Raw genomic sequence first — 15122 nt, 5'->3', positions numbered from 1 at the left:
TGTCGAAATATTCATACGTAATGAAATATTTTTGGTTGTGTTGCCACAGCTTTGCCGCCGGCCCATTCATAATCCATTGCTAGTTCGACTTGAATTTTAAGTCTCGGGCCCAAGACTTTCTTACAGGAGGCTGGAGATCAAGGGGTCCAGTAGACTGGTCTACCCAAATCACTGTAGTTTTTCTAGGCAAGGGAGAGGGAGATCAATGCCTTTGTGTGAACATGATGATTGACTTGGCAACAAGACCCCTAGAACTAGCAGGGCAATTTCTGGGAAGATGCATGGCTTATGGCTAGCTAGCTAGCTTGATGAAGAGAATTTTTAGCAATTCCTCATGGAACTAGTTGCTGGGCTAAAATGGCTAATTAGCTATATCCTCGCACCTCTATTAATAAGTACTCTCATGGCTAACTGGCTGATAATTATGGCTACTGTGAAGATGCATAATGCTAACCGTGAAGCTAGCTAGCTAACTAACTCGGTGACTGGACTGCCAATTATGTTCTTCATTTGGCTGCAGCAGGTCTGCATATTTGGAACAACAACCACACCTGAGTACGTACTGACACCAGTGTCTGTCTTGGTCTCCTTAATTTCGGGTGCTCTAAGAGGACAGACAGCGGTGTTTTTGTTGAGAAATGGCTCGACATTTCTGATTAAATAGCAGCAATGAGCGGTTGGCATGTCAAGAAAGACAACGTTCTGATGAGCTAGCCTTTCTTTTGCAAGCATCAAGTATCGATGTTAGGCAACATTTTCTGCTACCATCCTCCCCCAAAAGGCTAGCTAGCTAGACATGCATCATATTTGTTGATCGAGGTGCGCACGTGCTGGAATAGCCATGCATATGGAAAACGATTTCTTTTATTAATGCAGCAAAAATGACCAAAGAGCGCTTGGTCATTTGCAGGGACTCCAGGGAGCATTAGCAGCTAGCATGAGAGGGAAAATCAGAGTGAAGCAACAAATTACAAAACAAGAAGGACGCAAAAGAATAACCAAGACCCCTCCTGAAGAAAAGAGACAGCCTCAAGTCAAGCAGCAAAGGCAAGAGGTGAGAACCCACGAAATTCATAGCATGGGAGTCAATTACTCTAACTAGGCCAGGCAAACAATATTTGAATGTGTCCATATGTACTTAAATAAAGGTACTCAACAGCTAGCATGGTTTTATTTTCTTGTTACATGAATGATGAATGCAAACCATACTTTAAACCAAAGCACATCGGAAATTGGAAATAACAAGTCTAAGTACTACTGTAAAGAGAATCTGATCTCAACAACGTAGCTAGATTTTGACCACCCACAATAAAATTTCAACTCATCTTTCATGCCCTTCATTTCACAAAGCAAAGTACAACCGGTTTGTCCATATCAATTGAGCTCACAAGCGATCAATGAATCAGACATACTTGTGCGTTTGAATGACTGCTCAAAATATTTTTGTACGTATCACTCTAAGGTCTGAGCAATTAATGCAGTAGTGGAAAATGTGAATCGTCCTTCAGCTTTACCAAACAGAGCTAATATTTCCATTATGCAAATGATTCTTGTTAATATTTCAATCTGTTTCAAACAAAATACAAGCTGTGCGTGCCGAGATCAATAAGGGATCTAGCATGGAAAAAAACTATTAGTCAGATATACTTGCATGTTACAACAAGGTCTCCAAAAACTCGCTGATTGTAGCGTATTTCACATTTGGATATAGTTGTGTCCCTTCTGCTCCACTGTGAGAATCAATGTCAAAGTATGTGTGATCTCCTTTTACAAATGCAGAGTATATGAAAATCATCTGCATGTTGTCCGGATATGGAGTCTCTGAAACGAGAAAACATCACATACTTTTGTATCATCTTAATTTAAAGCAAGGTAAATCAAATAAACCAGACATGGGTTAAAGCAGAGGAACATAAAGAGAAAGCAAAGCAACAAGAACATTCTATTCTATCTCTTCATCCAAAAACGAAAAAGAAATTTTCTGCATGTTAAACTGGGAGCCAGTCCTACATGCGTCCACCAGAATTATAAAAAGATCCCAGCACAATTTCAAGCGTAGGCAAAGTTTCCAGACCAGGGAGATTGAAATTTGAATAAATATATGAAAAGCATATATGGATTTGATGATTTCAATAATTTATGTTCAAGCAACAAGAACGGTTCTTATCACATCTAAGTTTTATGGAATTTTAACTCAAGTTAAAGGTAATTAGTCTTCTAAATGGAAGCCCCAGGCATAAATAATGTAACCAGCTAACATACCTTTGATTTTCATAAGCAGCTCATCTTCTGGTACATAAATCTTCTCAAGCTTCTTCCCAATCTTACTCTCCCAAATCTCAACCAGCTCGTTCATCGAGTAAACATTTCCTGGAGGCCTCAAATATAGCACCTTGTTCAATGTACGTGGGTCATCCATTGAACATATTGTGAAGGCAGCAACATCCTGTTCCTTGACAAAGACAGCTGCAGACAAACCACAAGAAAAGAACTGCAAGTTACCACAATTCTGGCTTCCTATTTGGCTAAATAAAACATATACAAATAATTAAGGATCTTGGCCAGCAGACCTTTAACATTCCCATCTCCAAACACTCTGATCTTGTCTCTGGGTGGAGTCTTTAACCCCGGTTGAACTAACGATGGAAGTAAATAGCTTGTCAAGAAATTGCAGGAGATGTAAGTATAGGGAATGCCTTCAGCTTCGACAAGACGCCGAATCTCAGCTTTCCGCAAGTAGAAGTTGTAGTCCATGTCAGATATTTGAATTCTATCTGGATCGGCTCCAAATTCAGAAGGAATAAACCTCTGCAATGATTAACACATTCATCTATTTAATTCAACAAAAGAATCAGCTTTTCACAATGGTTCACGCATTTCTTTGTCTTTCGGTCCACACATTCTTCTTCTTAGCATACTTATCATTTCATATACCAGGATGCTAAAATACAAAATTCTTATTTAATTTCTTAATTGGTCACACTTGCTTCATTTTTGCAGTATTTTGCCACTTGGTGAACTGTACCTGTGAACTTGACAAACACCTTTTGTACAATCAAAAGGAACAATTTAGGAAACAAGAGCTATTCCAGTTTAGACTGAAAACAGAAAGCAGGTGAGGAAATTATCAATGTCTAGTACTAGCAACTTATACTGCAAATTCTGTCCACGGATGAAAAATACCAAAAGTTTCCTTATCCCTTCATTCTGGTTTCGTCACATGAAATTTATTACTACTACGGATGTGTAATCTTCCTATTTTAATTAACATTCCAAGGTCTCCAGTTTCCATTTCCAATGCACTATTAGTACAATCAAACCACAATTGAAGGGAATTAAGATGGAACAAAACCAATAAAAGCCCATCTAAACAGAAACAAATAGAAGTGAAAAATACACAACCTTGATGCACCCAGCTTCTTTAATAACTCTAATAAGTACCATCTGTTCAAGAACATGTTTTGATGGGATTGAACATATCACCACTTCTACTTGCTTCACTGCCCCCACAAGACTCTTCTCATCCTCCAATGACCCCTGGAGAAAATCCCAAACAAAAATTCAAAAACAGCCCAAAAAGAAAAGAAGAAATATTTACACCAACAAAACAAAACAAGAAGAAGAAGTAACCTTTATGAGTGTGGCACCACAATTGGACAAAGACTGAAGCTTTTGTGCTTTAACAGGGTCATTAGGAGCAGAGTCTCTAACAAGAACAAAAGTGGGGTGTGAGAATTTCAGGCTAAATTGTGCTAAATGGTATCCTAAATTTCCTGTTGCTCCTATTATTAGTACTTTGCTCTTCTTCTCATCCATGTTTTTCTTTTTCCCTTAAAAAATAGTGGCTGTGTCGTTTCAGTTTTTAAGATCTCGAAACTTTCGTTTTGAGTTCAGTATTTTTTGCGTCTAAAAAAAAAAAATAGCGTGTTTGGTAGTGTGGTTGTGGTTGCTTTTCAAATAACTTTTCGTGTTAAAATATATGTCAATGATATTTTTTCATTTTTTAAAAATCATTTTTGACATCAGCACATCAAAACGATCCAAAACATACAAATCATATTAAATTTTAACCAAAAAAAAATTCAAATTTTTTGATAACGCAGCCACAGCCACGTTCCCAAACATATTCAATGGAGAGACTTCACGTTCCTGGAAGTTGGGAGTGGCGTTTTGTGTTCAGCGCGTTGTCGTTTTTCAATCGATAGGAAGTCAATCGACAAATAGGCTTTTTTATTGGAGGGTTAATGGTGTTGTTGTTCGCTCTACTTTCAATTTGGTCCTTGAAATATTCTTCTACACAATTTGGTCCTTAATTGGTTCTTCTACCATTTGTTTCCCCTTTATCATCCTCCTCTTCCTTAACAACAACCCATGAAAAATACTATATCAATAAAAAATAGAAAATAATGGGATGAATCCATAAAAAAAAGATTGAATTCCATAATCTTTGCATTGTCAACAACAATATTCGACATCAATCGACAAAAAGATAATATCAATGGAAAATATTAAGAAATCTTTAAGTGCTACACTAATCTTGAATTTACAACTTAGCAATTATACATTTATATGTAAGACAAAATAATTATATCCCTAAATGGTTACAAAATATTTTAGTTAAATCCATCATCTTGTATGATTTGAGGATAAACAATAGAAGAGGGACTAAAGCAAGAAGAAATTAATAGAATAGAGACCAAATCCATCACCAACCCAGCCCCCAAACGACTCCAAATTGTAGAAACCTTTAAATTTGAAATTTGACAGGAAATCGTAACAGAAACCAAGCCATTGATGACCTTTATCTCTCTCTTGTATGATTTATCTTTATAAGCTGCAAACATTCTACCTTTCTCTCAAAACCCTTCAAACTTTCAATATTTTCTCTTCAATTTTGAAGTCTCTTCAGGGTTCTTTGTCTAAGTTATTCTAGGATTCTTTCTTTGTTCATTTCTAGTCCTTTTCTTTTATTATGTGTCTGTTTGTTAGATGCTGGATTATATAGTTAGAAAAACATAGTGCATCGTTTTATTTTTCAGATTAGCATTCAAGAAATCTCTGCCTCGTTAGGTCCTTCACTCTAAAGTTAGACCGAAGCCTGATTTTTCCTTTTGTGTTCAAGATTCTATTGTTCTTTATTTTTCAGAAAAATGAAAGAATTCAAAGTTGTTGAAGTTCAGATACACAGTGTTGTTTAATTAACTTATTCTGTTATTAGTGAGTTTTTTTTTCTTTGTGATTTTTCTTAGAGAGATCTATTTGATCTTGTTCTTCGCAGGTGGGTTATTTACAAAACATTGAAAAGATGAATGATTTAATGACCAAGTCGTTTCTCGATTACGTAGACCTCAAAAAACAAGCCATTGAGAACATCCAACCCGAACCAGACCTTGAGATGGGGAAATTAGACTCCACTGATGAGCGAAACCTCTCCAAATTCTTTGAAGAAGTGAAGGCTATCAAGATTGACATGGAAGAGATCACCAATCTCCTTATCGATCTTCAGGACTTGAAAGAAGAGTCTGTTGGGGATTCCGGCTCCCTCATGCACGGATCGGTGGTGTACTGATAGTTGCTCAAAGGAGGCTAAGCACACTGAGACACAATATTTAACGTGGTTCGGCAAAACCGCCTACATCCACGGGAGAGTCCATATTATTAGAGACATATAGAGAAAGGATTACAACACACACGGAGGAGGAGGATCACTTCACTCAATCTCAACTCCCAGCTCTCTTGCTGCACTTGCAGCTGCTGCCATTGCAGCCCTTCACTTTCACTCTACTCTCTTCACATTCTCACAGCTTTCTCTATCATTTTGCTCTCTCACGTATGCCTATAAATAGGCAAGTATGGTGGCTTCTCTTCTTCAACAACAGCAGCTGCACATGGGTTGATACATTTGTCAATGGTGGGTGCAACTACCATTGACAAATGGTAACCCTACTCCTTAGGGTAGGTTGCCCAATAATGGCAAATCCCAACAATCACCCCCTTTGACATTTATATGGGCAATTGTCCTCTTGCTTCTTCAACACAAACTTGTATCTTGCAGCTCTTCCAAGCTTACCATTCCGAGAGCGTCTGTGGCCAAGTTTACAGGTACTCGCCAAACCTTTCAATCACCAGAGTCACCAAAGCACACCTTTTCTCACACAAAAGGATCACTACAACCAGATGGTCTGCCACTTCACATCTGAAGAGTGTTAACGCTTGTCTCTGGGACACACTGCATTCCCCTTCGAGCGTATCAACCATGCTCGGTCCGGAATGATTCATCAAGCCTCACACCAAGGCTTACAACACCCCCTCAAACGGAAATTTCTATTTCCAAGTGCAACAGTCATTATCTGAGTATCTCAATATGATCACGAGCTCACCACTCTTCCAAGAGTCTACTCATTCAGGAGTTGCGCCTGCCCTCTGTTCCACCCTAGGAACCACGCCTTACTTCTCCGTGAGTCTCTCGCTCTTAGTCGTAAGAGTCTAGGTAGCTCTCCACCTTTAACCATGGGGGCAGCCCATTAAAGGTTGATCCATATCTGTCTTCATACTCTGAGTATTACAATGCCATTACCGAGCTCACCACCTTGACAAGAGTCAACTCGTTCCCGGAACCTGCGCATGCCCTCTGCTCCTTCATAGCAGCCACGTCTTAATGCTCCACAAGTCACACACTTATTGTCCAAGGCAAATGTCTTCTAGCTCATTGATCTTTAGCATGGGGGCAATATCCATGAAAGTCAATCCTGCATCTGTCTCCATACTCATCATAGCCACTTCATTGGCTATACACCTGTCCACTTATATCCAACCATCATTTTGGCTCTGGGGCGTTCTGAACTGGGCTCCTATCACGGCCCACACACCTTCTCCTTAGGTGTTTTCACTCGTCGTCATGCGGCGGTCTGAAATGGGGCTCTTATCGCGGCCCTCACACCTTCTCTAAGGCGTCTTCGCCCGTTGTCGTGGGGCGGTCTGATCTTGGGCTCATATCAAGGCCCTCACACACCTTCCATATAAAGTGTCTTCGCCTTTCATAGGCGGTCGCATCCTCCTTCAGTTGAGATTCTTCAAAGTGGCTCCAAAAATTCTCTACCACCATGTGCACTATGAGAGAGATTACTGCCACTGATTACATAGAAAGAGAAACTTGCGGTATACTCCTCGCAATCCTCCACCTCGATTTCTATGTTTGGAGCTTCTATGCCTTTTTGTTTGACAACTCCACCTACACCAACTCTCTTTGGTGTTTTCGCCTTTCATCATAGGCGATTGCCTTGTATCACAGGCATTTGCACCCCCTCAATTAGGTGCCTCTGCAACAGCTCTCTTTCCATCCTTGCATGCATTGGAAAGGTCTTCGCATGTTGTCTTCATCAAGAGCATAAGAGACTTCCTGTTGTATAAACTTTAACAGTCTCTGCTCTGAGCTTCATCTAGGAACACTTCTTCTCCTTGCACCTGTTGTCTCATTACAGTACCTCGTTGGATCCTACGGGTACTCTGCACAATCTCCGTGTGCCCTCGTGCAATTTTTGTTCTCCAGATTTTTCCCCTATTCCTTGCTTATGTTTGACAGCAGCTCATCCTGTCATAAACACCTATCCAAGTCAAAATAGGGTGCCAATCTTTATCCCCTTATTGTATTCCTCTTCCATTATCAGGGTCTTCATCAATTCTCCCCTCGAGAAATCACAGTCACCGAATCTAACTTCTTTGGAGAAATCACCACTTCATCAGATCCTTGATCATACGGAACCCAACTGTTCCCTTGTGCCGTCATCCTGCTAGTCTTCAACCGTTTCATTACAAACTGCTATATATACGAAAATAGTACCGTATGGATAATCCTTCCACTAAGCAAGTTCCCAGGAAAGATTGGAGGGGTCATGACCACTGGTCCCGCTTAAAACCCAATCTCCTAGACAGAACTTCTTAGGCCATATCTATCCATCGTACTGTCTTTCCGTATATACAACCATTTGCTAGCTTTGTTGCGGCTTTCCTTTACAAGTGATCTGGAATATACTGGTTTAATACATGATTTCTCAACATCTGGCGAGACTACCAGTTCTTAGACTCGTCAAGATTGGTCTTCATCAATTTCCACTCTTCACCTCAAATTGTCCACATGATCGGGTGTCCAGAGTGTCCCAATTTTGCCTTCCCTCAAGGCAATTAACATTTTCCCCACTTAGCAGTTCAGCACATGTAATTGGGTAAACATGTGCACCTTCTTCTTCTTCTTTTCAACGACCACCATGATGACCATCATATGCTTCCTAATCGGGCAATCTCTTTTTGTTAATTCACCACCGCCTTTTTGGTCTCAAATCTCAACGATCGGACCGTACCATTGCATCCGGAACGATCAAATTAGCTGGAAACAAGTCTGAAATCGTTCAAATCGCATTTCAGACGGCTAATATTTGATCAAAACAATTCTGGCCTGATGAGCGGCCCAGATTCAATCTCAGATCCGGTTGCACGTAGGATCAGCTACACTGGATCCTTTCCCTCGGCTCACGGCTCGGCTCGGCTCCACAACGGCTCGGCTCGAGGCTGGTGACGTGACAGGTGGACCCAATGTGATGACGTGTCAGCTGACTGGTCGCTGACATGGCACGCTGACTGTGCATGAGATGTCACACTTACATCATGCTGACGTCATCTGGGCATGCCTACTGTGCATGATGACGTCACTATTACATCATGTTGATGTCATCCTGGGCATGCCTACTGTGCATGCTGATGTCATTATTACGTTATGATGACGTCATCATTATCCGGGTCAGTCAAATGGGTCGGGTCAACTGGTATTCGGGTCGGGTCAACCCATCCGGGTGAAGAAGACGCGTGGGGCGCGTCTGTGCGCGTGGGCAAAACGCCTTGCCGGAGAGTGATGGAGAGTGCGGCCATGTCCGACGTCCGATTTTGACGCCGTTTTCACCAGTGGCTTCGTCTCTTCCTCCTCTACACGGTGGTATGGTCAAAACACAATTTTGACAACTTTTATTTTTGAGCAAAAATCAAACACCACTTTAAACCAGGCTCTGATACCAATTGTTGGGGATTCCGGCTCCCCCATGCGCGGATCGGTGGTGTACTGATAGTTGCTCAAAGGAGGCTAAGCACACTGAGACACAATATTTAACGTGGTTCGGCAAAACCGCCTACATCCACGGGAGAGTCCATATTATTAGAGACATATAGATAAAGGATTACAACACATATGGAGGAGGAGGATCACTTCACTCAATCTCAACTCCCAGCTCTCTTGCTGCACTTGCAGCTGCTGCCATTGCAGCCCTTCACTTTCACTCTACTCTCTTCACATTCTCACAACTTTCTCTATCATTTTGCTCTCTCACGTATGCCTATAAATAGGCAAGTATGGTGGCTTCTCTTCTTCAACAACAGCAGCTGCACATGGGTTGATACATTTGTCAATGGTGGGTGCAACTACCATTGACAAATGGTAACCCTACTTCTTAGGGTAGGTTGCCCGATAATGGCAAATCCCAACAGAGTCAAGATCCACCCACAGTGCAAAATTTTTGAAAGGAATTAGAGACAGAATAAACTCAGATATGGTTACTATTCTTCGAAAAGCCAAGAAGATTAAGTCAAGATTGGAATCGCTTGACCAGTCTAATGTTGCTAATCGTAGATTGTCGAAGGCTTATAAAGAAGGTAGCTCTGTTGATCGAACTCGGGTTTCAGTGACTAATGGCTTGAGAGTCAAGTTAAGAGACATGATGCATGATTTTCAAGCGTTGAGAGAAAACATTTTGAAAGATCACAAAGAGGGTCTTAAAAGGAGGTACTATAATGCGACCGGTGAGCACCCAACCGAGGAAATGATAGAGAGGATGATTTTAAGAGGTGAGAAAGAGAGAGTTTTTGAAGGGAAAGCAGAATTGGTGATGGAGAATCTAGAGAGGCATGAGGCCTTGAAGAAGATACAGAGGAGCTTGACTGAGTTGCATCAAGTGTTTCTTGATATGGCTATCTTGGTAGAGATTCAAGGTGATGAGATTAATGTTATTGAAGAGAATGTGGCTGGTGCTGCGAATCATATCAGTGGTGGGACTAATGGACTCTACTACGCTGACCAAATGAAGAGAAGGGGAAGCCATTGGGCTTGCTGCGGATAATATTTTTTTTATTTTTTAAAAATTATTTTTGATATTAATATATTAAAATAATTTAAAAATATAAAAAAATATTAATTTAAAATTAAAATTAAAATTAAAAAAATTAAATTTTTTTTAAAACAGAAAAAAAACATAACTTTAATATTAAAAAGTTTCCTAGCTTAAAAATTAAAAGTAAAGTTTGAAAACAAAATTAATTTAGCGTTTAGAATACGGATCTGAATCTAAAGATAACATGTTTTTTTTAAATAATTAAAATAATATTATTTTAATCAAAAAAAATTATAAATAGATCAATAAATTAAAAACTGGGTTTTACCGAGACCAATTTAATTATAAGTCGAATCTAATAAGAAATCAACCAAGTTTTTGATCACCAAGTAAAATTTTTGCTCTATTTTTTTAAACTCGAACTTGTTCAGTGGTTGAATGAGTTAAACTCCAGGTCAATTTTTAACCAGGCATAAAAGCAACAACCAATGTCAAAAGGATTCAAAACCTGCTAGGTTTTTTTTTTCCTTTCTACCGAGAGATTTTTATTGTTGTTGCCATCGCAGCTGTTTATTTTTATCCCTTTGACCCGGTTGGTCTCAGATCCATTCACGATCCGAAAGCATAGAAAGTCAGAAACCAAACACGATTGAACAAGACAAGATAGATCCCCATTTCTTACAAAGCAAAGCGAAACCTTCAGCTCTCAAAAACAACAACAATGGGTATGAGTGTTTTTTTGAAGCTTATAGACTTTATACTTTTCTTCTTCTTTCTGGTGATAGCAGTGGCTGCGCCATTAATTGATGCTCAGACTTGTCTGCCTCTCACTTTCTTCCCTGATTTCTTGATCAATCTTAAGCAATGGTACGGCCACCATTATGGTGACTATCTAATCATCGAGAAGCCCCATTTCTTCGTTGGTCTTGTCTGGCTCGAGCTTCTCTTTCAGTGGCCTCTTTCTCTCCTCAATTTGTACGCTTTTTTGGCTTCCAAATCCTGGTTTAACACCACTTGCTTGATCTATGGTTCCTCTGCTCTCACCTCCATGGTAATTTTAAAAGAAAACCCCAATATATATTATTAATTTGATTACTGGTATTTGTTTTCTTAAATTTATTTCTCGTTATGTAAATGAGTGTTTTACATGACAGGTTGCTATATTAGCAGAGCTATTGGGGTCTGGCAAGGCATCTGATGATTTACTGATGATGTACTCCCCCTTCCTGGGTCTTGGTGTGCTGTGCATTTTGCGTGGGCTAATTCAAAATTCTTCTAAGACTAGTGGTTCACGGTCTAAAAGTAGCAGGATACCTGCATTGGCTAGGAAAAAGAAAGCTTGATTTACTTTTTTTTTCTTTTATTGGCAATGTTGCTGAGCTTTTGATTGACTCTTCATGTTAGAGGTGCCATGTGAGGTAATGTGCACGATTTGACCTTTTTGTACTCTTGTTTTTTCAAATATTTGATGCCATTGATGAGTAATTCATTCATTGTTTCCAGATCCTCGTCAATTATAGATATTTTTTTCTTACCTGTTTGAATTATGTGGCCTTGAGCTTTCCTTTCATCGGTCTGATTCTATATTGGTTGTGTCAATCTTGTGTGCGTGTAGATAAAGGTGAGGGGTAGAGGAGAGGAGTTAGGGCCTGTTTTTATGAGTTTTTGGGACAGTTTTGGATAGCCTTCTATAATTATAGCTACCGAATTTTTCATTTGCCCATTATTTTCTGACAGGCCCCTGTGTTGTTAGACACCTGAAATGTTTTCTTTATACCATGAACTCGGCCTCATCTGTTAAATTATCCCCATGTTTTCGGAAAATCAAGTAAGAATAGGCCAGAAGATGATCACCCCCATCCCAGATAAACCTGTCTTTCCCAGGGATTGAGAGTGATTACTGCTATCACATACATTATACTAGGTTCTTTCAGGTGCATGGCTGGGGCCTTGGATTCAGCTATAAAGAAATTGTAACACGAAATTGTTAACTTGAAAGACTGTTTAGCCATCCTTTTCAAACATTCCAAATTGAGATGGTTGGTTCTAAATGCTAGCAGGGAGGGAGGTCTTTAGGTGGAGGCTAGATAAATTGATCTGGGCCTTGTCCATTCTCGATGACAAATGCTGTTTCAATCCCCAAATGACAGTGCATGAACCATAACCCTGAAAAGTAAGAAACCACTTTAGATGACTAAAACAAGAAGAAAAACCATATTGAAGTCCATATGGTTATGTCTGTGGTAAGTGGTGCATCCATGGAAGGCCTAGCAGACATGAAATATCAGTTTGGTGATTGTGTTGCTTGAACAACATTTGCGGTCTGTCCTGGGCAATTAGTATTGCTTGAATTGTAAAGGGCTTGATGTAAACCGCATCAATGTTTACCAGTTATGTTGTAAAGGGTTTAGAAAATTGTTTGATGCTAGACTGGGTTCTGGTAAAACTGTCTTTTTTATATACCCCATATCTGTGAGAATTTTAGAAGTCAATCCATTGATCTTAACATAGGACTATAAGATCAAAATATTTGCTCACGTTTCTCGGAACATGGGAAAAGTGGCCCTGGCTTCCTGTTAATTGTATGCGCGTCAGACATACTAGATGGCAATCCCAGTTTGTTCCCTTGTTTTCAATCTTATCAACATCATTGTTTCACCATTCTCCTACAAATTTTCAAGAATTGTACCAAAATCATCTGTATCAGAAGTGTAAACATCATAGATAATACAAGTTCATTTATCCAGTTAATTTTTGTCCCACCTAAAATTTTGTTTTCTTACCTGAGTCTGGGGGAAAGGAATTGGGGTCCCTGGTTTAGGCATGATAACAATGGCACCATATACAGTAGCCCCTAGCCAAAGATATGTGCACGCCACCATAATGTTCCTCTTTGCCCTGTTGCATTAAAATCATAGTTGTATCAGCAGGTCCATCTGCCCAGCCATTACGAAATTGCCTTGCTCCATGCCTGCAAAAACCAGCATTCATTCCATTAGCAAAATAAAATCTCACACAAATTCATAAGGTCACAAACACACATCTGTCTATTGATCATACCAATGAATATAAACGTTGTATTTTCGCATTGTTGGTGACATTCACTAGAACCGTCTCCTTCTCTAACATACACACTTGGCCCTGGTATAATTTTTTCACAAGAAAGCAGAAGTACATAAAATGTTGCGCTCACTTCAAAGAGTGAAGCAGCGTTTCCACATATGAAATCAGTGGCTCCTTCAATGTAACAAGTGCTGCAATAATGTGATCCAGTGCCGTCCAGGAGAGTATCCCGAAAAGAAAGAATCCCGCAACCATAGAACGCGGCTCTATCTCCTGACACCCTTTGCGCAGCAGCTTTGCCACCACTTGCAAATGTATTCTATTGACAATGATCAAGATAAAAAGAAATCAGTCAAAATTCCTTAAACATAACAATCTGAAGCTTTGTCAAGTTCTACCACGCAAAGAAAATAAAACATAAGACGAAGCAATTAAGTACCTGATTAGTAAGATATGGACCAACAAAATTAGAGGCTAATACAGTTAGTGGGGGGGTTCCGTCGTGTCCCCACCATCATTCCATGTAATTATAGTGCTTGAAGCTGTGTGCCACTCCATGTTACGAAGGGCTTGTCGGCAGGCACAGCAATATTTTCTCTGCTCAAGCACAAATTAACAGAAATTAAAAACTAATACAAAGACAGTTCATTAGAAATATACAGTATATATTTATCACATTTTAAGTACTACATGACTATAAAAGATCAATAAGCACATAAAACAAGCACTTCAGCAGAAACCCAAATGAAAACCAATTCAGGGTTATTAGAAGGAACAGAATCGATGGCATCTTGTATTTTCTTAAAATCTCCTTGACCGGACCGATCTACCCTTATCAGAATAGCAGTTGACATGTCTAATGATCCTGCGGTGGCGGTAGCGATGAAGGAAACTGGGCTAATATCACAACAATATAAGCATGAGCCTTCATGGTAGCAGAACCCATGGGCGCATGTGATTGATAACTTTTTTTTTTTTTGGTGTCCGGCTCAGCTTGCGCGTACCTCAATTAATTTCATGGACCCTAAAGTTAACGATCATGTAAATCTCCAGTGGCCATCATATTAGCAACCACATGACTCGAACCTGAGATCACAAGAAAAACAAACCTTTTAATCCCAAATTTTTATCATTAGACCACTTACTAGATGATTGTCTGGTGATGGTGAAGACAATTAAAATCTTACTAAACAATGGTTTAATTAGTTTAAGAATCACTTAATTTATATACTGTTTAGAGAATTTCAATGGTTCTTATCATATGTGTTATCCAAATGAAGGTAAATGAAACCGGTGGCCTGCTGCCGATTTCTTACTAAAATGCAGCTTAAAGAAGATGAACTTGACGTAAATGTGCTTGGAATGCGCGGATTATTTGTTCATGAAGTTGTACTCTAGCGTGTTACATGGCGGCCTAAATCAATGTTCAAATAATCCATCCAGTTTAGCAAGTTATTATTATATTTTTGAAGAATAAATTTCTCGCCTAAAAAGCAAGTTATTTGCCTAAAACTCAACCAGAAAGATTTTTAGTCCAATGAAAAAGAGCTGAAATTTAACAATTTCAAATTTTTAGTGTTTTAAAACTTAAGCTGAATCAATCTAGTAAGTTAACTGATAGGTTTGATTTTAATAAAGATAAAAAAGAATTAATCTAATATCACACAGTAAAAAACCTAAGTTGACTTGTAATCCGGTCAAGCTAAAATAAAAACAAATAAAAAACAATTAATTTGGTTTTTTTTTATTTTTTTAAAATAATATTATTTTTACTTTTAAAATAAAAAACAATCAAGCTTGAATCAACTCATCGGGCTGGGACTTGCCCTAGTTAACTTAGGGTACGGTTTCAAAATTATGAAGAATTCTAATTCCAATTAAAAAAGAAAAAGGAAAAGCATTAACACG

General features: G+C 39.1%; 4 protein-coding genes across 4 annotated transcripts; 2 read left to right on the top strand and 2 right to left on the bottom strand.

Annotated features, from left to right (window-relative positions):
* Positions 1-1509: 1509 nt before the first annotated feature.
* LOC7464023 (probable pinoresinol-lariciresinol reductase 3) lies at positions 1510-3903 on the bottom strand. The gene is made up of 5 exons (XM_002313753.4): positions 3631-3903; positions 3403-3537; positions 2571-2808; positions 2263-2466; positions 1510-1821 (listed from the first exon to the last, which is right to left on the bottom strand). The coding sequence occupies exons 1-5, from the start codon at positions 3814-3816 to the stop codon at positions 1655-1657; spliced, it is 930 nt and encodes a 309-aa protein (XP_002313789.1). The 5' UTR covers positions 3817-3903; the 3' UTR covers positions 1510-1654.
* Positions 3904-5305: 1402 nt separating this feature from the next.
* On the top strand, positions 5306-10160 carry LOC7464024 (syntaxin-112). The gene is made up of 2 exons (XM_052455833.1): positions 5306-5524; positions 9534-10160. Exons 1-2 carry the CDS (start codon positions 5306-5308, stop codon positions 10158-10160), a joined length of 846 nt encoding a protein of 281 aa, XP_052311793.1.
* A 475-nt stretch (positions 10161-10635) lies between these two features.
* LOC7456369 (uncharacterized) lies at positions 10636-11653 on the top strand. Its single transcript, XM_002313005.4, has 2 exons — positions 10636-11202; positions 11306-11653. The coding sequence occupies exons 1-2, from the start codon at positions 10873-10875 to the stop codon at positions 11492-11494; spliced, it is 519 nt and encodes a 172-aa protein (XP_002313041.3). The 5' UTR covers positions 10636-10872; the 3' UTR covers positions 11495-11653.
* A 1167-nt stretch (positions 11654-12820) lies between these two features.
* LOC7456370 (putative pectinesterase 11) lies at positions 12821-14068 on the bottom strand. The gene is made up of 3 exons (XM_052455832.1): positions 13943-14068; positions 13212-13533; positions 12821-13122 (listed from the first exon to the last, which is right to left on the bottom strand). Exons 1-3 carry the CDS (start codon positions 14066-14068, stop codon positions 13064-13066), a joined length of 507 nt encoding a protein of 168 aa, XP_052311792.1. The 3' UTR covers positions 12821-13063.
* Between the last annotated feature and the right edge of the window lie 1054 nt (positions 14069-15122).

This window comes from Populus trichocarpa, chromosome 9 (genome assembly GCF_000002775.5).
Source record: "Populus trichocarpa isolate Nisqually-1 chromosome 9, P.trichocarpa_v4.1, whole genome shotgun sequence".
Lineage (NCBI taxonomy): Eukaryota > Viridiplantae > Streptophyta > Magnoliopsida > Malpighiales > Salicaceae > Populus > Populus trichocarpa.
Note: the sequence above shows the minus strand (reverse complement) of the source record. Positions and strands in the feature narration are given on the sequence as shown.

Bases quoted from the DNA above. Each gene is read 5' to 3' on its own strand.
- LOC7464023 (XM_002313753.4), bottom strand. From the start codon at position 3,816: ATGGATGAGAAGAAGAGCAAAGTACTAATAATAGGAGCAACAGGAAAT. The intron at 3,538-3,630 runs GTTACTTCTTCT...GATTTTCTCCAG, and splicing joins GTGGTGCCACACTCATAAAG to GGGTCATTGGAGGATGAGAA. The intron at 1,822-2,262 runs GTATGTTAGCTG...TTCTCGTTTCAG, and splicing joins GCTGCTTATGAAAATCAAAG to AGACTCCATATCCGGACAAC.
- LOC7464024 (XM_052455833.1), top strand. From the start codon at position 5,306: ATGAATGATTTAATGACCAAGTCGTTTCTCGATTACGTAGACCTCAAA. The intron at 5,525-9,533 runs GTTGGGGATTCC...ATCCCAACAGAG, and splicing joins AGGACTTGAAAGAAGAGTCT to TCAAGATCCACCCACAGTGC.
- LOC7456369 (XM_002313005.4), top strand. From the start codon at position 10,873: ATGGGTATGAGTGTTTTTTTGAAGCTTATAGACTTTATACTTTTCTTC. The intron at 11,203-11,305 runs GTAATTTTAAAA...TTTACATGACAG, and splicing joins CCTCTGCTCTCACCTCCATG to GTTGCTATATTAGCAGAGCT.
- LOC7456370 (XM_052455832.1), bottom strand. From the start codon at position 14,068: ATGTCAACTGCTATTCTGATAAGGGTAGATCGGTCCGGTCAAGGAGAT. The intron at 13,534-13,942 runs GTGCTTGTTTTA...CATTGTCAATAG, and splicing joins TCATTTGGGTTTCTGCTGAA to AATACATTTGCAAGTGGTGG. The intron at 13,123-13,211 runs GTATGATCAATA...TGGTTTTTGCAG, and splicing joins TACAACGTTTATATTCATTG to GCATGGAGCAAGGCAATTTC.